Here is a 26788-nt window from a genome sequence, read left to right on the forward strand (position 1 = left end):
AGAACAAAAATAAGCGGATTTAAACCGAAGGTCATGGATAATTTCACAACAAATAAAACTACAACATTCTGTCCAGTAGCATCAATAGCATTGTTGTTTGTATATATATTTTTCTCAGATTCTCTGTTTCTGTTTGTTTTTTTTTAATAATAATACACACATACAAATAAAAGTAACAAATACAATATGACTTAAAAGTTTTACATCAAAAATGGCATAGATTTTGAACGTTTCCCTCTTGCACAGTTTCAGCGTCAATCAATACTCCATTTTAATCTTTGGTATCCATTGTTCAATGTCATAGGGATCGTGATACTCGGTGATACTAATCCGTTGAGATAATCTACTGTATGAACATCGGTTTGGGATCTTGAATCTTACTGGCTGTTCCACACTCTATGAATGGCATGAGAACTGATCGTTTTGAGAAGGATTTAATTGAAAATTAAAGTTTCTGCTTCGATGTGGCCGATGCCAATACTCACCACTGTTTGAAGAACATGAACATTTCGGAGGAGTATGACACAGCCCTATAAAATTTGATCGTGCCTTTATCGAAGATTGAGAATTGAATATGATCAAGCTCTTGCTTTCAAGCTTCATGAATATGGCTTGATTGTGTAGCTATGGCGTTGGTCGATCCCTTTACCATCGTGATTTCACCATGATCTAAATTAATTAAAATGCTAAAGTCATTGTTGTTTTGCCTAACGATGTATGTTTTTGTTTCATTTCGGTTTTTAAAAGGACCAGCCTTATTCCTCATACCAGATGAGAGCTTCTACTAGATTTGTGGTTTCTTTGTTTGTTCGCTACTTGTTACAGTTGAAACTGCAACTAAGGTATGCTTTGGTATTTTCGGTTGCTTCATCAGTTTCATCTTTGTATTTGGATGCGATACATTTCTCCATTTTATGGATATTTGGATGGCGGAATAAATAAAATGACACTCACACAAATATACTTAATAACGGCAATCTACTGGTCTATCTAGTGGGAAATTACTTTCTGCGGTGTATTCAATCGTGTTGCAGATATCAATAGACGTTTTATCTCACACTTATCTTGTTGGATGCTGTGACACTCGTCGGTATTGCATTAACTGTTGATTATAGTGAGTGAGTAATGAATTGAATGTGACTCTGCTTTGAATATATAAGTTGAAAGATTAGTATAAAACAATGCACCGATTTGCAAAGATACAGTTAGCTTCAAAATAGCAGAAAATAGTCGTAAACTGATTGTACATTCTTTGTGCGACCTAATCTAACGAAATCTACTTAAAAGTAGACCATCACTAATCCAAAATGGAAGCCTAATCACAATAGACAACCTATGAGATAGAGGGAAGATAGTACAGGATTCAAGATTACACATGTTTTGCATGCTTGAGGAACAGAACAATTATGTGGCGTGAGCTCCTTCGCTTTCGATAGTGCGATTGATTCCATACGTATTGCTATGCAAGTATTCTTGAGAGTAAGGTTTGAGGGTATTTAAAATGACATGACTTCTTGCCTATTGCGATACGATACATTGGTACACTTCACAAATGCTCAAAATCTATAGCTCTGTCTAAGTCTAGATATAGATAGTGACTCCGTTTAAATGGCTTACAACTATAGTATCTGCTGTATAGTTGCTGGCTCGCCTTACTTGGTTCCATGCATACACCTAATAGTACAAGTTTTTCTTGCTTCCGTATTCTGCTTACCGATTAATGATTATGTTTTAGACGAATTCTCTATACGCTTAAGATTCTAAGATTTTATTCATGTGTTAATTTTCGAATTTAATGTAATTACAGTATCTAAGTAAAATGTTGCTTACAAACCATCGCTTGGCTGTTTCATGCTTGAGTCATCGCGCTATTGTTCCATAATTACACATACTGAGTGGAAGCTATTCACAGGACTCCGATTTACATGTACTTGATCGAAAAGAGCGTTTGGCGCATTTGCTAATGAATTCATGCTATCGCTATTATGTATCTAAATGTGATCAGCTATTCCTCCGATTTAGCAACAATTGCCGCATGTTATTCCAAAGTTGCGTGTTACGATATAAATCTACCCTTCCCACGTTACAAAGGTAGGAATTACGATATAATAAGAAAAAAAATTAAAAATAAATCAAGATAAGATTTTTAGTTCGAATTTAAGTTTGATTCATTCCTTTTTTACTGTTAACGCAGTTCAGTTACCCCATAAAGTCTGATCGCGATAAAAGGCAACTAAAGCACGAGTGCTCAGTTGAAAGCCATCTAGATAACTCCATTGCATTAGGCAGATCTTTTCACTCATGATCAATCCTTAGATTTTACATTTCAAAGAAGTGTGAAGAAATTAATAAAATCCATTTGAAGCGTAAACATTTTATTTTTCATTTGAAATTAAAGTAGCCTCCCCACATCTTGATATCGAAGAGACCATCGAGATAGGGTGATAGGTCCTCCTGCAATCTAGGGGGTTGTTGTCAGGGCCTGCTAGCCAGCCGTAAAAAATCAAGCAACGAATAATCAACGAAAGAAAAAGAACCGGGACAATCGACGAAGACTACAGGGACGTAAGGGACTAGCAATTGAAAGCTAGTGGAACTGTAAATCTCTCAACTTCATCGGTAGCACAAGCCTACTCACCGACGTACTGAAAGACTGCGGATTCGGCATCGTAGCGTTGCAGGAAGTGTGTTGAAAGGGATTAATGGTGTGAACGTTTAGAGGTAACCATACAATCTACCACACACGAGCTAGGAACAGCTTTTATTGTGATATGCAGAGTCAAGTAATCGGGTGGTGGCCGATCAATGAGAGAATGTGCAAGTTGAGGCTCAAAAGCCGGTTTTTCAACTTCAGCATAATAAACGTGCACAGCCCTCACTCCGAAAGCACTGAAATGATAAAAACGCTTTTTAAGCGCAGCTCGAACGCGAGTACGACCGCTGCCCAAGCCACGACGTCAAAATCGTCATAGGAGATCTAAACGATCAGGTTGGCCAGGAGGAGGAATTCAGACCGACTATTGGAATGTTTAGCGCTCACCGGCTGACAAACGAAAATTGTCTACAACTAATTGATTTGCCCGCCATTTGTAGCACCTACTTCCAGCACAGCCTTCCATACCGATACACCTGGAGATCACCACAGCAGACAGAATCACAAATCGACTACGGTCTGATTGATGGACGGCACTTCTCCGACATTATCGACGTCAGAACCTATCGTGACGCTAACATCGACTCTGACCACTATCTGGTGATGGTTAAACTGCGCCCAAAACTCTCCGTCGTCAACAACGTACGGTACCGACGGCCGCCCCGATATGATCTTAAGCGTCTTAAGGAACCGGATGTCACAACTGCGTACGCGCAGCACCTCGAGACCCCATTACCGGAAGAGGGTAAGCTGGATGAAACCCCTCTTGAGGACTGCTGGAGAACAGTGAAAGCAGCCATCAACAATGCAGCTGAGAGCAACGTCGGGTACGTGAGCCGGAGTCGACAGAACGATTGGTTCGACGAGGAATGTAGGCAGATTCTGGAGGAGAAGAATGCAGGTCGGGCGGTCATGCTGCAGCAAGGGACTCGCCAGAACGTGGAACGTTATAGACAGAAACGACAAAAGCAGACCCGCATCTTTCGGGAGATAAAACGCTACCTGGAGGAGACGGAGTGTGAGGAGATGGAACAGCTGTGCCGGTCTCAAGAAACACGTAAATTCTATCAGAAGCTCAACGCATCCCGCAACGGTTTCGTGCCGCGAGCCGAGATGTGCAGGGATAAGGATGGGAGCATTTTGACGGACGAGCGCTACTTTGAGGAAGGTTATGGATACCATTCACCAGCTCACGAACAATAAAGCTGCTGGTAATAATGGTATCAGAGCTGAACTCATAAAGATGGGCAAGAATAGACTGGCCATTTGTCTGCATCGGCTAATAGGTAAAAACTGAGAAACAGAACAGCTTTCAGAAGAGTGGAAGAAAGGGGTAATATGCCCCATGTACAAGAAAGGTGACTAGTTAGATTGTGAGAACTTCCTAGTGATCACCATTCTAAATGCGGCTTACAAAGTATTATGCCAGATCATCTTCCGTCGTCGGTCACCTGTAGCAAACGAGTTCGTGGGATGTTATCAAGCCGGTTTCGTTGACGACTGATCGACAACGGACCAAATCTTTACTGAACGGCAAATCCTTTAAAAATGTCGTGAATACCAGGTCCCATCGCATCACCTTTTAATCGTTTTCAGGGCAAAATACGATAGTATCGACCGCGTAGAGCTATGGAAAATCATGGACGAGAGAAGCTTTCCCGGGAAGCTCACGAGACTGATAAGAGCAAAAATTGTGTGAAGGTTTCAGGCGAACACTCCAGTTCATTTGGAACCCTCCGGGGATTACGACAAGGTGATGGACTCTAGTGTCTGTTGTTCAATATTGCGCTAGAATGTGTTATGTGGAGAGCCGGTGTACGATTTTTACGAGATCCAGTCAATTTGTTGTCAGCCAAACATTTGAAAAGGTGGCAGACCTGTACACATGCAAGCTGGTGGGACCAAGCGTGACAAGGCTCGCCTAGGTAGCAGTGTTACGATAGACGGGGATACTTTCGAGGTGGTCGACGAGTTCGTCTACCTTGGATCCTTGCTGACGGCTGACAATAATGTTAGCCGTGAAATACGAAGGCGCATCATCAGTGGAAATCAGGCCTACTATGGCCTCCACAAGAAGCTGCGGTCAAAAAAGATTCACACCCGTACCAAATGTACCATGTACAAAACGCTTATAAGGCCGGTAGTCCTCTACGGGCATGAAACGTGGACGATGCTCGAGGAAGATTTACAAGCACTTGGTGTCTTCGAACGTCGAGTGCTTAGGACGATCTTTGTTGATGTGCAGGAAAACGGTGTATGGTGGCGAAGGATGAACCACGAGCTCACCCAACGCTACGGCGAACCCTGTATCTAGAAAGTGACCAAAGCTGGAAGGATATGATGGGTAGGGCATGTTGTAAGAATGCCGGATAGCAATCCTGCAAAAATGGTTTTCGAGTCAGATCCGGTGGGTACAAGAAGGCATGAAGCGCAGCGAGCTCGGTGGGCGGATCAATTGCGCATCGATTTAGCGAGCGTAGGGCAAATCCGAGGATGGAGAGAAGCAGCCACGAACCGAATATTGTGGCATGAAATTGTTGATTCAGTCTTATCGGTTTAGATGTTAACTAAATAAATGAATGAATGGACACCTCGTGACAGGTTCAAGGACGATGCTCTTGTCATTGAAGCAAGCGAAAAGACAACCTACGCAGCAATTCTCAGGAGAATGAGGAAGGATCCAGAGCTGAAGATGCTGGTTGAAAGCGTGATGAGAATCAGGCGCACACAGAAAGGAGATATGCTCTTTAAGCTCAAAGATGATTCGTCGATCAAGAGTTCGGCCTATCGAGAGCTTGTCGCGAAATCGCAGGGCAACGAGGCAAGTTAGAAAGTCTTATCCCGTGGGAACAGAAGACGATGTGACACTGTTGTCTAAATGAAACCTGTATGGAGCACCGCAGTCTATCCGGCCGAGAAAAGCGTACGGGGGTACACAGCTAAAAATATGTTGTAGATTTTAGTTTATTTTCATGCACATATTTGGAGCTGTCAACGACAAATCGCTTATTTTTCAATCGAATGCACTTTAAATTTACACGATCATGTAACATTCAAGCATCTTTAGTTGAAAATTGAACGTGATGCTGTAACAATAGATGATTTTGGTTTACTTTTACTATACTGCTTCGCGACTAAAAATGGGTAAACCAACATGCGAAGTTCGATTTTTGACCAACTTCGCCGCGTCGCGAGTCGCTTCGCTATAGAGCGCATCTATGCCCTCCGCCGTGTGCATTATGCGCACTATTGAGAATCGAGCTGCGACGCGGCGAAGTTGGTCAAAAATCGAACTTCGCACGTTGGTTCACCCATTTTTAGTCGCGAAGCAGTATATCTTCTTCTGTTTACGCTACATTGAAATTTAAATATTTTTATCTGTGTATGCAAATAGTGAAGATCCGGTTAGGATTCTGCGATTAGTCGCAGCAGCAAAAAAACTCGAAGCTGGTAAAGTAAAGGTGGAATGATCGTTCTTTACTGTTTACTATCGCCCGCTAAAACTGATCATTCGGGAGATAAATTTGGCGGAAAGCAGCTTCAGATGCATGGATTTCGGCCACCGGACAATAAACTGCAAAGGCCCAGGCAGGTTCGAATACTGCAGGGAATGTGATGACGTTCGCAGGGACTGTCTGAAGACAACCAGGTGCATGCTGTGTAATGCAGAGGATGGTAAAATTACGATATCTGCCGAACAAAGCTCCCGGTCCAGGAGGTATCCCTAACGATGCGCTAAGGGCAACAATCTTGGCGTTCCAAGATACATTTAGGACAGCGTTGTAAAAGTGTCTACCGGAAGGCTGCTTCTCAGACAGATAGAAGGTGCAGAAGCTGATGTTGCTGTTAAAATCATGAAAACCATTATCAGAGGCGAATGAACCGGTCGATTTAAAACCTCTATAATAAATAAAAAAAATAAAACCATTATGAGATCCTTCTTCATATAGACCAATTCTTCTTCTTCTTTCTGGCGTTACGTCCCTACTGGGACAGAGCCTGCTTCTCAGCTTAGTGTTCTTATGAGTACTTCCACAGTTATTAACTGAGAGCTTACCATGCCAATGACCATTTTTGCATGCGTAATATCGTGTGGCAGGTACGATGATACTCTATGCCCTGGGAAGTCGAGAAAATTTCCAACCCGAAAAGATCCTCGACCGGTGGGATTCGAACCCACGACCCTCATATAGACCAATATGCTAGCTGGATAATCTTAGTAAACTTCTGGAGAAGGTCATCGTCGGTAGGCTGACGATCTACACGGAATGCGAAAACGAATTGTCGAAAAGCCAGTTACCTGACAGTATCCAGCTAGCATGTTGGTCAATATGAAGCAGGATCTCCTGGCGGTTTTTCCGGTTTAAGCAACTCCAGCTTCTGCGCCTTCCGTAAAAAGACTTCGATGATGAATGTTATTCAAACGGTCATCGCGTGCGCGGAGGAAGCGTCCAAGCAGAACAGGAGAGGCAATCGATATTGCGCAGTGGTAACGATAGATGTTAAGAACGTATTCTGCAGGGCCAATTGGGAGGCTATCGCTGTAGCCTTACACAGAATGCGTGTAAAGCTCAGCAAGCAACTTTCAGATCCGGGTACTGGTTTACGACACAAGCCAGGGACGAATGTCAGCCAAAATAACGGCGGATGTTCCACAGGGATTTATACTTGATCCAACACTGTGGAATATGATGCACGATGGAGTGCTTACACCTTGACACTGGCGAATTGATTCGAGATCGCCGGGTTCGCAGATGACGTCGTTCTTGCAATAACTGGTGACACTGTGGAGGAGGTGGAGATGCTGATGACGGAATCGCAAGACATCATTGAATCGTGGATGACTGGAGTCAAGCTGTAGTTGGCTCATCACAATACATAGGTGTTGCTGGTCAGCAATTGCAAGGCGGTTCAGCAGTTCGCAGTATCAACGTCGGAGGACACTTATCGAAGCGCTCTCTAAAGCACCTCAGATTAATGGTCGACGACAGGCTAAACATCAATAGCTACGTAGACTGGCCTGCGAAAAGACAGTGACAGCAGCTAACACGTCGATGCAAAGGAGATGGCTTGAAGACCCGATAGCACACATAACAAAAGAACTGTAACAAATGATTCTCTGAATAAGGTCTCAAACGGATCGAAACGTTGGACAAAATAAAATAACAGTTTTTAATTTTGTCAAGACTGAAAAGCCAATCCAACATCAACAAGAAACTACAGTCGAACAACCAACGACACATCCTTACGATCATAGTGCAAAGCAATGTACTATTACTTGCACATTTTTCTTCTTCTAACAATAGCAAGTCCTTTGGTCCTTTGATTGTGTGACCAAACTCAACTCAAACAGGATTCCTGTAAGGGACTCAAAAAAAAGAATGAAAAAAAGAGCATCACATAATCGATGGAGCAGTTATACCTAATCATACCTATGATATAGTATGGCAAAATGGTGGGCATAAAATCATACAGCAATAAATATGAAAAAAAAAGCATTCAAAATTTCAGACTCCGACGTCTTACTGCTTCAAATCGAACACTTTTCCACAGTTTTCCTGTTTTCCGTAAGCAATCGCTTCCATGGCTTTATCCGGTTCGGGAACGTTTCCTCCCCGCAACTTCAGCGTAATGACATTAGCCTTGTTCTCCAGTGCAATCGCCAAATACTGACCCCCTTTCAAGATTTCGCAAGTAGTGATCTTCTCTTCTGGAGTGTAGACGGCAAGTGACTTGCCACTGTCCAGCTCCCACAACCTGATGGACATGTCCCGTCCTTCCTTATCCTCGGACAGCAGTATTTTGCCTGTTGGATCGAGCTTCAACAATGTCACTGGTGCGCTGTGTCCAGTCAATGTGCATCGGCAGTTTCCTACGGAAAATAATGGATTTTATTGAAATTTGTAAAAAAATACAATGTTATTAGCACTTTACCTGTGACCAAGTCCCATATCAATATCCGGGCATCCTCCAAGCCAGCAATGACACACGTGTTCGTTTGGGAAATGGCTAACGAAACGGTGTTACAAGATGGTTTCCACTTTTTGAACAGCGTACCGCTTTGTAGATCGTACACCACAATGAAATTGGGACTGGGCTCGGCAAGTTCCTTGGCCACCACACATACGTACGATCCTTCATGTGTAATGGCCGACAATGAGGTGATGAAGTCATGATGGGGTATTCGAAGATCGTAGAGCAGCTTCTTTTGCGATAAGTGCCATACGAGTAACGGGAACGGCTTTTGAGTCTCATCGCCACACACCAGGATTCTGCATAATTATAGTGTTTAGTATGGAACATTCTTCAAAAATAAAACAAACATTTACCTGCCATCACCAGACACCAACAACGAGTTGAGGAACCTGTCCTCACCGGCCTTGAATGTCGTAACGCAATCTCCTGATTCTATGTTCATCAAATTAACATACATTCGATTTCTTGACAGGCACACCAGATGTGACGCGTCATGCAAGCCAAAGTACGGCATTTTTTGATTCATAACACCCTTTAGAGTGACCTTGAATTTTCCCTCGTCTAGATCAACGATCCTGATCTCCCGTTTGCACAATACAGCAACACCATTCTCGCCGACTGGACAAATCGCTGACGGCTGTGGCACTCCCAACAATGTGCGTACTTTACTGCACCTGCAATGTAAATCAGTATAAGATAATCCCTTAACTCGAAAATTTCTTCATAACTTACTTTGCAACATCCCATACACAAATCTCCTCTCTTTCAGTGCTTAGAGATATTACGAAGAATCCGTCAATATTCAGGTTCATTATCAGATCATATCCCACTGGAGCATCTGTCTTCTCAACTTCGCCTTCTTCCGTTACTGCACTCGGTTCACTGTATTCCAGCTTCTGTAGATAAGTTACTGGACTGGCATCGATGAACTGGCGCCACTTCTTCAACACTTCGTTCCCAGTCAAGCTCGGATCGACAGTCTCCATGTACACATACAACAAGGAAAACAACTGCTGGCCATCGTAGTTCAGAGCCTTGAAGTGAGTCTCCAAGAACTTTTTCAGCACCAGCAGATGGCCCAGCGCTGGATTGTCGCCATTTTCCGTTAAGTTAACTAAACAAATATCATTCAACAAATGAACACAGCCGGTAGCGGTTAGTTTTGCGTGAAGCCAGCTCAGATCGGTGAGGAAAGACGAAGAGGCAAAGGATGCTGCGCTGGCTTCTAGCTTGTACTTGTGGTATGGGAGTTCTATGAATTTCCTAATGTTGAAGCTGAAACGATAACCCACAGTTACGATAAACATCATAAAATGTAATTATAGTTCTTAAGTTACCTTTTTTCCTTTCCTTTCTTATCGGTATAGCAGTCCGGTTGCTTCTCGAAGTAGTCGTACAGTGTTTTGTGCGCGAGCTGGATGTCCTTCTCATATCGCTTCCTAGCTACTTCTCTGAGCGTTTTGTCCACAACGATAATATTCTTGTTGTGCAAAAATAATGGTCCCATTTTCCAGCAAAAATGTGTCCATAACTTAGTGGTGGACCCTGTGGATATGAAGGTTTTTTGGTAAATAATCATAAAGAAAAAAAAGTGAACCATGCAACAAAATATGCCTACAAAACAGCCCAAAATACATGAAATTTTGAAATCAATGCTTTGGATTTAAAGTTTCAACCCACCGCGGGGGTACAGGAGATATAACTTTATTTTTTTTTAATTGCTTTACAATAATGCCATCTAGAATTGAAAACATGAAACTGAAGATCTGCGGTTTCATGTTTTCAATTCAAGATGGCATTATTATAGAACAGTTAAAATTGCAAAAAAAAAAAACAGTTTGAAAGTTCCATCTCCCATACCTTACTTACTATTCTTATGAAGGAAACAAAATTCTTTCAAATGTTTAGCCGTTTTGATGAAGGATTTAAAGAGAGCCCATGAACATTTGCAGATTATATGAAAATTTTTAAGATGAACACTAAAATAATACTACTCAAACCGGTAGAACTATAATGTTTATATCAATTCATACTAGAATTCTTAAACCTTGTTAGGAACCGTTCAATTTTTTGTATGAAAGTTTCTTTGTCGAAAGGTTTTAGGATATATATTGAGTAATTGTGTACAACAAAGTGCAATTCAAAAGTAATTCCGCAATACCCTGATCACGGGACTCTGGAAAAGTACGTAAATCCGATAATTGCTATCCATACTACGTGACACATCAATCTTCAAGAGTAGCATTAATCAGATGATTGCAAACTATATCATGCACCACTACAATCTTCAAGATTTTACGCCGGAAGTACTTTATATAAGAGGGTCATTTAGAAGAACATACTTAGTACTTGTTAATGACTCTAAACTGCATGCAATTACTCAATTTGCATCATATTATACTCCCAACAATAAACCTTCAGGATGTATATGTCGCATGATATGGTTTGACATTGAATTTGAGTCCTTTTCCATGGTACCAGCATTGACTCCAGAACATCCTGGAAGTACTTGTAAATGACCCTATATTGCAAGAAATTACTTAATATGCTTCAAATTATACTCCTGGTGAAAAACCTTATGCATGGTATGGTTTGAAATCATCGGATTGACGTCCTTTTTCAGACATGTGAATGGCACTATTAATTCATTTATTTATGTGGTCCTTCATCAATCAACTTGTTAAAATCTCGCCAACAATAGGTATATAGTCAATTCACTCGGTTCATGGCCGCCTCTCTCCATCCTCGACTTCGGCCCACGCTCTCCAGGTCCTGTTGCACATGGTCAAACCACTTTACTGGCATAGTCTCACGCCTACTTGTTCCGATCGGATTTAAAGCGAACACCATCTTTACAGGGCTGTTATCGTTTATTATTAGGCCACCTTCTAGATACTGAGCTCGCCACAGAGTTGGGCGAGCTCGTGATTCATACTTCGCCGCCACACACCATTCTCCTGCGCGCCGCCGAAGATCATTCCAAACATTACATTTATTTCTTATATCTGAGTGTTCTGTGTTAGACAACACTATCATCCTAATTTAGTGAACAAGATGATGTTTTTTTTAACATTTTGTTAACATATATTACATTTCATTTGCCGTAGCAGTTCATATTTTTTACAGATGAGTTGATTTTACATGTTTATAAGAGAAAAAAAATGTTTCATTTTACCTCACCTAACTTAACCTAAATATACACGCATTAATCGTGGCAAAAGAAGATCGCAACGATTTTTGTCTAAAATTATTAATTATTTTATTTGACTATTGTTCCATTGTTTCAACATTCGATATTTTACGTAACTCATTGGTGGTAATGTACCAGGGAAGAAGCTTCAGAATCATTTTCGAAATTTTATTTCCTCTGCAGAGCTTTCTTCCTGGTATTAGAACCGATAGTCCATATTGGTACAGCATACAACATGGCTGGCCTGAAAATTTGCTTGAAGATCATAAGCTTGTTCTTAAGGACAAAATTTTAATTTTCTATTAATAAGGGGATAAAAACATTTTACATATTTGTTACATATGGCTTGAATGCCCTCAATGTGATTTTTGAAAGTTAAATTTTTATCTAGCATGAGCCGTAGATACTTAACTTCATCTGACCAATTTATAAGAACCTGAGAGAGACTCGCGAAGAGGAAAAATATTAACGTCAAGGAAAAATATAAAACGCCCAGATTCCGCTGTCACGAAACTTCAAATGCAGCCGGCCGTTTTTATAGCTGCAAAAGTGAAAAGTATTGTATTCACAATAAACTGGTATTAAAAACCTCAGTCGGATGAGCAGTTTTTTCCAAAGTTGCTGATAAAGCTAAACACAAGATTAGTTATATTTAATGCCTGCAACTTTTGCTGGCCTGAAATTTCACTCAAAAGGTTATATATGATTCGGTGTGATGCAAACGTAATCATTTTTTGCCGAGAGGTTCTATGAGGGTTTGAACGGCTTGCGCATGATTGGTATAAACATGAAGTGGAATAAGTAAAAAAAACTCAGCAATCACAGAAAAAGAAAACCGTCTTCGCGAGTCTCGTTTCAGACACGGTAAAAAGAAACAAGGTATTATACTCCGAAAAATGACATTTGGCAGTGACGTCATTCCTATTGCAAACTCGAACGAGTGCAAAAGAAAGCAAGGCCTGCTCTCCTTTACTATCCTCAAGGCCTCATGCTTGACGATAGGAATGACGACACATGTTTTGATGGAAAATCGTTGTTTACACGTGGGAATAGCCTACCTTGTTATGTCTACCGTGGTTTCAGATAAGAACCCCTCTCATCGTGACAACATGCCTACTTGAAAGTTTCAAATAAAGAGCTTTTGGTTAATGTGGGAATATTATAAGATAAGCTTTGGAAGCATTAGGAGAAATCTTCCATTTTTGCAAGTATAAAGAAAAACTATCCAAACTTTTATGCAATCTACTACAGATGACATGCAGGCTTCGTCCTTTGAATGAGAGGCCTGTGTCATCCGCAAGTCAAGAATTTTGACATCCCTGAGGTAACTCAGGTAAGCCAGATGTGAAAATATTGTATAATGTTGGTACCAAAATGCTTCCTTGAGGAACAGCTCTTACAGGAAGTCTTTCACACTTAGAGTTCTGATAATTAACCTGAAGTGTACGATTTGACAGATAAATTTGAATTATTCTAACAATTTATGTTGGAAAATTAATAGCACGGTAAATGGCTGGGCATGGCGTACCATTACCTCGCGTACCTGCAGGAATAAAATAGACCCCTTTGTGTGCTCCTTAGCCTCTTGCCAAGCAACTCCTATCCATACCTCCTCGTGGTACTGGCCGAGATACGAGTAAGTGTGAACTCTGGTCGTATGCTGACAGGGAAGGCGGGCGCCTCTTTTCTGAGGGTGTAGCTTATTAGAGCATCTGTTCCCCATGTCAGGGGCGGCTGATCATCGTCCGAGTGCCGGAGAAGAACTCTAAGCCAAATTGCGCACTATGGCCTTCCGAACATTTATGGGTAAATCTAGCGGGTCGGTGTCAGGCCCTGCAAGCCAGCCGTAAAAAAAATCAACCGACGAATAATCAACGAGAGAATACGAACCGGGACAATAGGCGAAGACCACAGTGACGTAAAGGAACTAGCGATTGGAAGCTCGGTACGTGGAACTGCAAATCTCTCAACTTCATAGGGAGCACAAGCATACTCGCCGACGTGCTGAAGGACCGTGGATTCAGCATCGCAGCGTTGCAGGAAGTGTGTTGGAAGGGATCAATGGTGCGAACATTAAGAGGTAACCATACCATCCACCAGAGCTGCGGCAACACACACAAGCGGGGAACAGCTTTTATAGTGATGGGTGATATGCAGAGGCGCGTGATCGGGTGGTGGCCGATCAATGAGAGAATGTGTAAGTTGAGGCTCAAAGACCGGTTCTTCAACTTCAGCATAATAAACGTGCACAGCCCTCTCTCCGAAAGCACTGATGATGATAAAGACGCATTTAACGCGCAGCTCGAACGCGAGTACGACAGCTGCCCAAGCCACGACGTCAAAATCATCATAGGAGATCTAAATGCTCAGGTTGGCCAGGAGGAGGAGTTCAGACCGACTATTGGAAAGTTCGGAGCCCACTGGCTGACGAACAAAAACAGCTAACGACTAATCGATTTCGCCGCCTCCAAGAATATGGCCTTTTGTAGCACCTACTTCCAGCACAGCCTTCCATACCGATACACCTGGAGATCACCAAAGCAGACAGAATCGCAAATTTCTTATTGATGGACGGCACTCCGACATTATCGACATCAGGACCTATCGTGGCGCTAACATCGACTCTATTCTTTATCTGGAGATGGTTAAACTGCGTTTAAAACTCTCCGTCGTCAACAACGTACGGTACCGACGGCCGCCCCGGTATGACCTAGAGCGGCTTAAGCAACCGGATGTCGGAACTGCGTACACGCAGCACCTTGAGGCTGCATTACCGGAAGAGGGTGAGCTGGATGAAACCCCTCTTGAGGACTGCTGGAGAACAGTGAAAGCAGCCATCATTAATGCAGCTGATAGCAACGTCGGGTACGTGGGACGGATTCGACGGAAAGATTGGTTTGACGAGGAATGTAGGCAGATTCTGGAGGAGAAGAACGCAGCGCGGGCGGTCATGCTGCAGCAAGGAACCCGGCAGAACGTAGATCGTTATAGACGGAAACGGCAACAGCACACCCGCATCTTTCGGGAGAAAAAAAACACCTCCTGGAGGAGACGGATTGCGAGGAAATGGAACAGCTGTGCCGGTCTCAAGAAACACGTAAGTTCTATCAGGAGCTCAACGCATCCCGCAATGGCTTCGTGCCGCGATCCGAGATATTCAGGGATAAGGATGGGAGCATTTTGACGGACGAGCGTGAGGTGATCGAAAGTTGGAAGTAGCACTTCGACGAACACCTGAATGGCTCTGAGAGCACAGGCAATGAAGAACGGAACAACGGAGGAAATGCCTTCGTCAGTACTGCGGGCGATGGAAACCAACCAGCCCCTACTTTGAGGGAGGTTAAGGATGCTATTTCCCAGTTCAAGAACAATAAAGCTGCTGGTAAGGATGGTATCGGAGATGAACTCATAAAGATGAGCCCGGAGAGGCTGGCCATTTGTCTGCACCGGCTGATAGGCACAATCTGGGAAACAGAACAGCTACCGGAGGAGTGGAAGGAAGGGCTTATATGGCCCATCTACAAGAAAGGCGACAAGTTAGATTGTGAGAACTTTCGAGCGATCACCATTCTAAATGCGGTCTACAAAATATTATCCCAGATCATCTTCCGTCGTCTGTCACCTGTAGTAAACGAGTTCGTGGGAAGTTATCAAGCCGGCTTCGTAGACGGCCAATCGACAACGGACCAGATCTTTACTGTACGGCAAATCCTCCAAAAATGTCGTGAATACCAGGTCCCAACGCATCACTTTTTCGTCGATTTCAAGACGGCATACAACAGTATCGACCGCGTAGAGCTATGGAAAATTATGGACGAGAATAGCTTTGCCGGGAAACTCACAAGACTGATAAGAGCGACGATGAAAGGTGTGCAAAATTGTGTAAAGGTTTCAGGCAAACATTCCAGTTCGTTTGGATCCCGCCGGGGACTACGACAAGGTGATGGACTTTTGTGTCTGTTGTTCAATATTGCGCTAGAAGGTGTTATGCGGAGAACCGGGCTCAACAGCCGGGGTACGATTTTTACGAGATCCAGTCAACTTGTTTGTTTCGCGGATGATATGGACATTGTCGGCCGAACATTTGAATAGGTGGCAGACCTGTACACCCGCCTGAAACGCGAGGCAGGAATGGTTGGACTGGTGGTGAATGCGGCCAAGACAAAGTACATGCTAGGTGGTGGGGCCGAGCGCGACAGGGCTCGCCTAGGTAGCAGTGTTACGATCGACGGGGATACGTTTGAGGTGGTCGACGAGTTCGTCTACCTTGGATCCTTGCTGACGGCTGACAATAACGTTAGCCGTGAAATACGGAGGCGCATCATCAGTGGAAGTCGGGCCTTCTATGGCCTCCACAAGAAGCTGCGGTCAAAAAAGATTCATACCCGCACCAAACGTATCATATAAAAATCGCTCATAAAGCCGGTAGTCCTCTACATGCATGAAACGTGGACGATGCTCCAGGAGGACCAGCAAACACTTGGAGTCTTCGAACGTCGGGTGCTTAGGACGGTCTTTGGCGGTGTGCAGGAAAACGGTGTGTGGCGGCGAAGGATGAAGCACGAGCTCGCCCAACTCCACGGCGAACCCAGTATCCAGAAGGTAGCCAAAGCTGGAAGGATACGATGGGCAGCAGCTGCAAAGATGGTGTTCGCTTCGAATCCGGTTGGTACAAGAAGGCGTGGAGTGCAGCGAGCTAGGTGGGCGGATCAAGTGCGTATCGATTTGGCGAGCGTAGGGCTTAACCAGCAGGGGGGTGAAATGAACCAATAATTAGCTACCCAACATTGATTCACCATGGCGTCCAGTGTCCAGTGTTTATGTTGATTCTTTTAGGACTGACAAAACATGTGATTTTTTGGAAAGGAGCCATCAATGATACCTCACTGATGCATAAAACATGCAATATTCATACAAAAAGCGTTACGAGGGGGTGGGTGGGTGTCAAAAATGACCATTTTTGGCGTTATGGAATTTATGAACAATCCCCATGGTTTATCGTGCGTCAACCGAACAACCATTCGTTGTCCCCCCTCAACAAATTTTGAGAAGTGAGTGAGAAAATTATTTAAAGATTTCAATTAATTATGATGGAGAGTTAGAAATTCAAGATTTATTACGGATTCACACAATTTGTGTGTTTGGTATCGCATGGGATGTAGTTGGTCAGCTTTAGACAAAGGCAATATTCTTAAAAACGAACAAGATTATGAGGTAATGCCATAATCCCACAATGAACCATCTTTGCATTTAAAAGTTTCCTATCAAGCCTGAACAGCTATTGCGTAGGATTTGATCACTTTTCATTGTTAAAGTCTTCAAAATTGATTCCATATAGGGGACACTTTCAGGAAATAAATATAGGTCCTACCTATCAAAAACTGTCATTCAAAGATGCAAGGTCTGTTATTCCAAACTTATCATATTTTTGATAAAATGCTGAGCTGTACTTATTCCAAATGTTTTTTTCTCTCCAATTAGTCAAAGGAATGTCCAAAAAATACCATTAGCTTACCTGTAACTAAACTAGAATTCCTAATAAGCGTAATAATCTCCGTTTCGAGTAGACCCTCGCGCGCCGCCAGCAGCACCGACATAATAAACCTGATAAAATCTCCAGTGAATTTTACCTCTAGAATCTCGAACACCTTCTCGCTGATGTGCGACACCGATGTATCCGCTAATTCTGTTACTCCAAGCCAAGCAAGCCACCAAAGAATCTGTATGCAAACAAGAAAAAATATTAATATTCTAATCCAGCACATAAAAACTTCCGGCGCCTAACCTTAGCTTGGACCGAGATTTTTTCATCAGACTTTTTCCAGCTATCAGGTAACTGTAGAGCGCCATTCGCCGAGTAGATGTCTCCTCCTCCGAAGCACAACACATCCTCCCACTGTTCCTGGGTGAAAGGCGTCAAATACAGAAAGCTTTCGGCATCGGCAATTTTCTCCTTCAACCGTTTCAGTACAGCGTCATCTGCTCCGAACTGGTCGTGACTGGTGCAGCTGGACGATACAGTCAGTACTAGTTTCACATTTTCCAATAGTTCGAGGGGCAACCAGTCCAGCTCGTCTAGATCCCGGAGACTATCTACGGAATCGATCAGAATTGTGATTTGCTGTTTCGTGCTCTCAATCAGTTGTTTAAGAGCATCCGAGTATGATTCAATGGTCTGGAAATTAAAGATGGGGATAAATAAATGTCTATCTGATTGTGTGAATGATTGTGTGCTTACATGATGGCAACGAGTTGGTACATTTTTCACTAGTACTGAAATTTGTTCCGTGATTGATCCTAATAGCGAAGTGACATCAGAACTCATAGCCGTCAGATTGGTGTATCTACAAATTATAGAAGTCAGAATTTGAATTATGACTAACAGAACCTTCATTCATCTACCTTAGAACTAAATGAGAATCCGGCAGCCACGTATGGATATTTTGGGAGATCTTCGCCACCAGAACGCTCTTCCCGGCACCGGTCTTGCCGTAAATCACCAACGGTTTCCGCCGTTTACTAGTGAGGTACTCCTTCACGCGGTCCGTAATGGAGAAATTGGCGCAGTTTTCGTTCAGAACACGTGAATGGCGGTTGACTTCTTCGATCTCACTCAACAGTCGGCGATCGACTCCGTACGTGCACATGGGAATCGAATACTTGCTCATGTGCTCTTCGACGATCAGGTCAATTTCGGTAGACAGACAGTTCTCCAGCAGTGTGGCAAACTGGTCCTGCTGCTGGGCTATGTTCGCCGGAATGCGAAGGATGTGTTTCTCGGTCAGGTGATTCTAAAAGGGTGGTAAGAAAAGAAAAAAAAGAGTTGTAATTCGCGTATTCCATACTCTTCTTGGGAACACTTTAAATCAAAAATATAGAAACGATAGGACACGTGTCAGCATTTGGGAATAATAATTTTTTATTTATAGCAAGAAGCAAATAACAAAATTCAACTTTGATTGTTTTAACCTGATTCTGTATGTAAAGAATAAGGAAAAACTTTTTGAAAAAAAGTCCGATCAGCGTTTGCGCGCCATCGAACAAAAATCTCTACATATGCTCTAAGGATGGTTCCTTTGTGTGTATGTAGGGAGATTAGGGGTATAATGGACACATTAAGCAATTACTTATTTTAAGACCATGAAATGGCAATACTTTTCAGTCACTTTCGGATGGTTTTAAAATTCGTAATTAGTACTACGTGCTGAATTAATTCATGATGAGAAAAACTATATCAAATTTCAGAAAAACGAGATGAAAAATTTGATCGAAAATATGGGTGGTAAAAAGGTATCGGGGCAAAATGAACACTTTTGTTGAATTTTGTAAAAACTTCATTAAGTCAAACGTTCTGATTGGTAAAATGGACCCACCCTCTATCATATAAGCAATAAAAAACTTCTCTAGATTACTTATTTTGCTCAAAAGTTGGATTTTCCCCACACCTTGCTTATAAATCAATTTGAAGCTGTGAAAAAATAAAGTCAAATATCAGAGGATAATTGTAGCAAAACAAAAATTTTTATACCGTCAAACAGCTAATATATACAACACAGATTTTATACAATGTATAAAATTTCAATGAAATATGCATATTCTCAGAGTGTCCATTTCGCCCCGTACATTCATTATGCCCCTAATCCCCCTAGATCTCAACAATTTGTCGACAGGGACCCAAATAGCCGTAACAATAAGCACGCAGACATTCAGCAAGACCAAGCTGATGGTTGTGGGTTTATATCCCACCGGTCGAGGATCTTTCCGGGTTGGAAATTTTTTCGACTTCTCAGCAGTGTTTGGATTTTGATTGGCGCACTTTTCTCTGATACTCTTGTTAGATTTTTGGCAATGTATTGCAATTTATTATGCAATACGTATTTATTCGACCAGGGAAACTACGGGGTGGTTGTGGAGGTCGAACTCAAAAATTGATATCAAATTTTTTGATTGATGCCTACACGCAAAAAAAAAAATTGCGGTAAAAACTACCATTTTACCCCTTAAGCGGCAATTTTCAGCAGAGCATAAATGCGCTTGATTTTACAATGTCTGTTGTCTAAATCAGGTTGTTGTAAATAATTTCTGTCAAATGTACCAGTAATGTGGTGGGATGTATCCTGCCGTTATACGCATAACTGTCCCATGTTCCAAAATATGCAATCGAGAAAAACGCGTTTGAAGATTTTAACACATTTAGGCCTCGTATTGACCAGGTGTGTGGTAAATTAAATTTAAATCATTACAATAGTATAAAGAATAGTGTGTTCATTAGAGTCAAGAGTTTGTATTATGGGAATAAAGTAAATTTAGCTACGAATTTCAAAGTGGGACTGTTATGCCTAGAAATACGAGGTTTTTGGCGAATTTCTACGCATAACAGTCCCACTGAAAGTAGTGACCAATTATGTGCTAAGCATACCCAGACAACCAAAATGTACGTATAACAATATCACCTGGAGGCTTTATATGTGCAAAATTTCACTTATAAGATGTCGCGAAAAGGCCTTCTACGTACAAAAGTGGAGGCGATATGCGTGCATATATTATGTGATGAATAATAACATACAATGCGAGTGTATAAATATTCTACCGAACTAACCTGTGATCTAATGCGACTTAACTTATGATAACAAATGTTGATTTGACAGCTGCTACGGATTGATTCGACTTACTTTGTACGAGTGTACGAGACGAAATAAAATGTTCAAATGAACTCAGAAAAGAAGTGGTTTATGCGAGGAAACTCATCAATCTGACGAGTTTATCCACGGTGTTGTGCGGGTTTGATGTAATTAGTATGAATAAACGAGTTGTAACGTGCACTTTCATGCGATTTCTGGTTGTCTGGGTACTGCTGTAGATTACCGTTCTTACGTATATATTGTACCAAATGTAGGGGACGTATAACTCAAGACTATGTTAAGGCGCCTAATGAAGGCTCAAGTGACATGTGCCAAACGGATCCACGTGTGGGGAAGTGAAGAAATACGATTTTATAGTATGGGATGGAAAGCAAAGTTTTCTGTATGTGTGATAATGAGAAAATGTATGGGTTAGTGACAGAAAGAGTGGATAAGTAAGTTAGAGTGTTTATAAGATGTAATAAATTCCTATATCGACTCTTCCAGCTACAGGCTTGACAGAAACTCATCTGCGAATTCAGGGTTATTCTGCGGAATTAATATTTAACTCAACATTCACGATACAAATCATCACACGATTTGACATTTCTTTGGACTAGGTTTGCAAAATCATGATATTAGATACATCGCAAATTAAGTTTAAGAACCGCCAACATATTTGCCACTTGCACCGAAGAACCAGTTATCCGTAATAACCCAGTATGTGGTCAGGTCATCTAAAACCTCTTGAACTATTCTTCTTTTGACTTGATTTGCAAATTCATCATGCTTGATATGTCGCAAGTCTCAGAACCGCCAATATAATAGCCACTTTCTCTGGGGAACAGGGTATCCAAAACAACCTGGCATGTTATAGTCATCCAAGAATTTTTGAGTTGCACTTCTTTAGCCTTGATTTGGGAATTTATGAAGTTTAATGTTGCCAACTAGATTTCAGAACCGACAGTTTAGTGGCCATTTCCCCCAGGGAACCGGCAATTCCGTACAATCCGACATGTGGTCAAGTCATTCAAATACATTTGAACCACCTTAAGACTTGATTTGAACCACCTTTGACATTGATATGTCGCAAAGTTTCAGATTTCAGGTACTTACTTACTTGCAGGTTTCAGATTCGCCAATATAATGGCAACTTCCACCAGTGAATCGGTATTCGGAACAACCCAGCATGTGGCCAAGTCATCCAATATCGGTCGAACTATTTTTATTTAGACTTCGTTTAGTAAATCATAAAGTTGGTTTATCACAAGCCAGCCACTTGAAATTAAAGTGGTTACTGATTCTTCACGTGGGATTATTTCAGTACTTCCCGTGATGAATCCAAAATTATGATAAATTTCTAATCGATGACCGCGGTTCCAAAAACTAGAAATTCTTTGAAAAACGGATATGAAATAATATTTTGATATTGAAAATTTCAATCAAATTTGACGTCAGGCTCGCATGAATGATGAATGCATCCCGATAATTCAAACACATAAAACGGGTTATGTTCCACATGGGGTGTAAAGCCAACATAAAAAGATGTTTAAAAGATTTTCCCAAATACCAGCTAATTCAAAACTGCCTACTGTATATTTTGCTCGAGTTTAGCGCAGCGAATTGTATAGTGTGACAGTTATGCGTAGAAATACAGTTGTGGGACAGTTATGCGTGAAAATTCAACAATGGGAAAAATGACTTGGCTTGCTTTTCATTGAGTTTCCGAACAAAGTTAATTTTTGGTGGGTGTTTTCTGAAACTATACGTAAAGATAAACTGTTTGATGACAAAAAGTCAAAATGCACAAAAAGTAACATGGGACAATTATGCGTATAACGGAAGTACCGTAAACATAGTAAATTGGTCTGAAATTCCATGGTAGTTTCAAGAATGGGCGTAATCAGCTAAAATAGTAATTTTTACCACTAAATTTGCTCCCGTGTAGGGGTTCCTGGGTCTGATTTCCTCCCGCTAGTTAGCAACTACTGGATTATATGCGAAAAGCATACAACTTATTTTGTTTCTGCAGCGAAATGATCCAATCGATTTTGGTCCAAATACACAGAGCTCTTTTGTAGAAATACCGTTTTGACTCATATTCTGAACACTTAAGGCCAGTGACTTTCAACGCATCTCATTTGCATAAATCAGATGATATTTGTGAAAATTTCAATTTTCTCGCAAAGTCTGACTGTTAGCTGTTGAGTGTGCCGATAAAAACGTGTATGAACTTGTTTAGTATTGTTTTTATGTCAAAGTATGAAACAATATTTTGATTCAAATGCCGAACACTGAGTTCATTCTGTCTCATATTCCGAACACCTTGATTCAAATTCCGAACAGCAGGGATAAATCGTATTCAAATGAATAATTTCGCAAATAAATTTATCTGAGCCAGTTCTACTGACCTTTAACTAGCGAATCATCACTTCTCCCGAAGTCTCAAATAGATTGGATTGTTTAAATTGAATTGCAATTGTCTGCCATTTCTTGTTAATTTGATGACATATTTCAGCGAAGCATTTCAACCAAATCGCCATACAAAAACCGAGTGTTCAGAATATGAGTCTGTTCGGAATTTGAGACAAAACGGTGATTAGGCATCTTTGAAGGTAGTCACACTATTTTGGGTCACCCACTATTATGGGTCATTCCCATTTAAATTGCACGCAAAACAAAGTGACTAATAATCGTGACAAGGTGACCCATAATAGTGTGACCACTTTAGTATTTTTGGGAATTGTTCCTAGGAACCATGTGGGAATTCTTTCAAACTTTTTTCTTGACGTACCAGTATCAGAGTTGCTCGCTGTCACTATCAATGCTTAAAATTTGCTGATTTGTACAGGCCAACTGCGATACAATTCGGATCAATCTACATAATATCAATGTCATGCTGTCTACTCCATAACAAGTGCATTGATGGCGATAGACTACACTGCGGAACACGTTTTTGTCTCCAGCACCAAAATACCGCTATTCACTTGATTAAGGGTTGCTGAATCCATTGCCGTTTTCAGAAATATCATAGCACGTCTAGTTTTTGAGGTATTGACTGTTGAAAATGCAAAAATTGACTATTTCAGCCAACTTGCATGCAAGTTTGCCAGCTTGTAAGGTAATATATTGGCTTAATTTGCCACAGAATTCAAACTTTATATGTATAACAATACTTATCATCAAATTTTGTATTACTTTCGATACGGAAAAGTTATTTTTTGATGGTTTAGAGAATTGTTGTATTTTTCCATATAGAAGAAACGAAGAATTTTGTATGGAGACTGCAAGCATGTTGAAAAAATCGAATTAATCGAAATTTAATCGCGCAATTTCAATCAAATTATGTCTGAAATGAAAGTTCAAGTTCTATTTTGCATGCATGGTGGATTAGATTACAAAAAATATGATAAATTGTACTTTAAATTTCATGTAAACATTAATAAAACCAGTGTTTTTTACAACTTTGGCGACCTGTAGCTGAAAATTGTGACGTGCTGGAACATTTCTGAGAATGGCACCAGATTCAGCAACCCCAAATCTACTAGAGACACATAATTTGATCCTTGAGACACGCACAAAAATGTCATTTTTGTTACGCTGTGCTATGGATATCACTGATGGGTTAAGTTAAGCCTTAAATTAAGCATTTAAAATGGCAATTTATCAGTACGATATTTTTGACAGTGTTGCAGATAAGTTGTTTGTTAATCACTGAAAAACAGTAATAGCATAGATAATTACCACGTGATCACTCATTCCGCAGTGATTATGATCTACAGTGCGATGTCGCATCACTGCTGCTGGTTGTCAAATCAAAGTGATATTGAAAGCTCGCAAGTGATAGTGATAGTTTTAGACCATCAGCCATCAGACCTGATATGATTGATATTAAGCAACTCTGACCAGTATATAATATCCTAGTAATACTTCTAGGCATTTCTACAGGTACCCTTTCTCTCTTAGGAATTCTTCATGAAATTACTTGAAACTTTTATTCAAATAAACTGCTTTAGGATTAGGAACTAAGCAAAGGTTTTCTCAAAGCAAATTTTCTAGGGTTCCATCAAGCATACATTTAACAATATCACACACGATACAGCCCTGAATTTCTCTAAAGGTCCATTAAAAAATCATATAAAATAATACTTCCCAAAATTATTAAATGAATACCACTGAAAAACATAAAGGATTACTTCGTAAAATTTTTCTTCAGTTCATGTTTATAAAAACAAACAACAATATATTGTTCTTAAGATTCCTCCAATATTTCATCAAAATATCCCTTACCCGTACCCGAGCTATTTTATATTTTCAAGCTCTAACCCTTCCCGAACCCGAAACAATATCTTAACACTAAGCCCAGACTCGACCCTAATCCGAAAAAAAATGTTGTTCAAACCCGAACCCGACCAGAAACCAGAAAATGTTTTGAAAGAATACCCCGAGTTAAACCCGAGTTGAAAAATGGCAAACTTATCATTTCTGATGAATATAGTTTGTTCACAATGCTCACTAAACCCGACGCAGACCCGACAAAACCTGACATTTTTCAAACTCGAACCCGACCCATAGCCGATAATCTTGTAACCTTTCAAACCCGATCAGAAAAATTTCTAATTTTCAAACAAAAACCAGCCGGATTCGGGTTCGGGTAGGGTTTTGAGTTTGAAAACCCATGGGCCGACCATCTCTAGTATGTACATTCCTGGTTGAGTGCTCGCCCGAGTCAGTCGACTATCGCGCTTTGTGACATACCGAAACCGAAGTTCACCAGTGTTTTTTCCAAGTATATGGTTTTTTTTCCTGGCTACGATTGGAAAGCATATTGCCGATAGTGCACCCGCACAAGGAGCAGCTACCATTGGCCGAGCCCAGTTTGGTAGACTGAACATCTTTAACCACATCACCACCAGCATTAATCGGTGGCAATAATACCACAAGAGGCACCATCTAATTCGCACCACGTGGCAGAACAAAGGCGATCGGCGTCATCGTTTCATCGCATCAAAACAAGCTGCAGAAATAGACGATCGCACCACGCCGGTACATCTGTCCTCGCAGCTAAAGCAGCAGAAAGGAGATTGTAGGTATTGTTCCTCTCCAGTTCCATACCATCCGCATTACTTGGTTGCTGTTAGTCCCCGTTGTTAGAGTGATATTCTCACAGTGGTCTCGAAGTGCTCAATTAATTGGCATATTTTTTGATAATTTTTTCAAAACATTTTGTTGGAGTAATATTTACACACCGTGTGACACAGTGGTCTCGGAGTGTTTTATTGCTCAATTAATTAGTTTTTTTTTCCGCTTTATTTTTTTTTTTTTTTTGTAAATAAATATATATATTTTTTTTCTCTTTTTTTATTATTACATTTTTTTTTTGTAAATACTTTTTTCGTTATTTTTTTTCTCTTCGTTAATTTTTTTTCTTGTTAATTTTTTTTTCGTTATATATTTTTTTTTCGTCAATATTTTTTTGTTTATTTTATTTTTTTTTTATTTTACACTATTAGGAATTTCTCGCCATACTAGTTATAGCACGTAAGTTGGTTTTTATTTAATTCCTTTGAAAACAGTGTGATTAAATTAAGTGAAGTTAGAGTTAGAGTTGCTCATTAGAGTGTTGACCTTCCTTTGCGGTAGAGCAAAAATTGCTCCGCAATGGAACCAAATGATACTGGCGGGGGCTCGCCGGAATATTTAGTCTCTTCTGACGATGAGTTAGTTTTGGGTCAGATAGCTCAAATTCTAAAAACCCAACATAGTGAGGCTATGGAGACCATCGATGATGATACTCCTTCTCCTCCTTTATCTCCCTCATCTGTGCCTCCAGTACACTCAGGTACTGCATTGTCAGGAGATGTTACGGTTAATCCCTCTCTTCATGATTTACCGCATTCGTCTCAAAAGCAAATGGTTACTAATTCTGGTCTGCCCGGCAGTTTAAGCCAATCCCATGCGTTTCTGGTTTCTGGTTCCTCCTCAAACCCGGCGCCCCCCCGCCATAAAGCTTACCCACCCGGATCTAAGGGTCCCTTTCTGGTTTTCTTTCGGCCCAAAGCGAATGGTAAACCATTGAACAAACTTCAAATTGAAAGGGATCTGGCAAAATCGTTTCGAGGTATCCTCGAGATAGATTCACCCAGCCGTGATAAGTTGCGTGTCACAGTCGGTGACCGCGACCAGGCGAATAAAATTGCTGCCTTTGAGCTCTTTTTGATGGAGTACAGAGTCTACATTCCCAGTCGAGAGGTCGAATGTTATGGAGTGGTCACGGAGCATAACTTGACTCGCGCAGACATCATGTCAGGAGCTGGTGGGTTTAAAAAATCGTGCCGTTCCGCTAGC

At 41.2% G+C, this 26788-nt stretch overlaps 1 protein-coding gene across 3 annotated transcripts in view; it reads right to left on the bottom strand.

Moving 5' to 3' along the window:
* Positions 1-7623: 7623 nt before the first annotated feature.
* The window catches only part of LOC5571728, an 84318-nt gene continuing 65153 nt past the window's right edge, over positions 7624-26788 (bottom strand). For all 3 annotated transcript variants that reach the window (XM_021845032.1, XM_021845033.1, XM_021845034.1), the window contains exons 8-16: positions 18222-18610; positions 18058-18163; positions 17605-17994; positions 17335-17539; positions 9967-10174; positions 9362-9904; positions 8983-9303; positions 8588-8925; positions 7624-8525 (exon numbers count right to left, since the gene is read on the bottom strand). In XM_021845032.1, coding sequence (XP_021700724.1) covers positions 8176-8525; positions 8588-8925; positions 8983-9303; positions 9362-9904; positions 9967-10174; positions 17335-17539; positions 17605-17994; positions 18058-18163; positions 18222-18610 — 2850 coding nt within the window. In that variant the 3' untranslated portion in view covers positions 7624-8175. The remainder of the gene's footprint in view (positions 8526-8587; positions 8926-8982; positions 9304-9361; positions 9905-9966; positions 10175-17334; positions 17540-17604; positions 17995-18057; positions 18164-18221; positions 18611-26788) is intronic.

This window comes from Aedes aegypti, chromosome 2 (assembly GCF_002204515.2).
Source record: "Aedes aegypti strain LVP_AGWG chromosome 2, AaegL5.0 Primary Assembly, whole genome shotgun sequence".
Classification (NCBI taxonomy): Eukaryota; Metazoa; Arthropoda; class Insecta; order Diptera; family Culicidae; genus Aedes; species Aedes aegypti.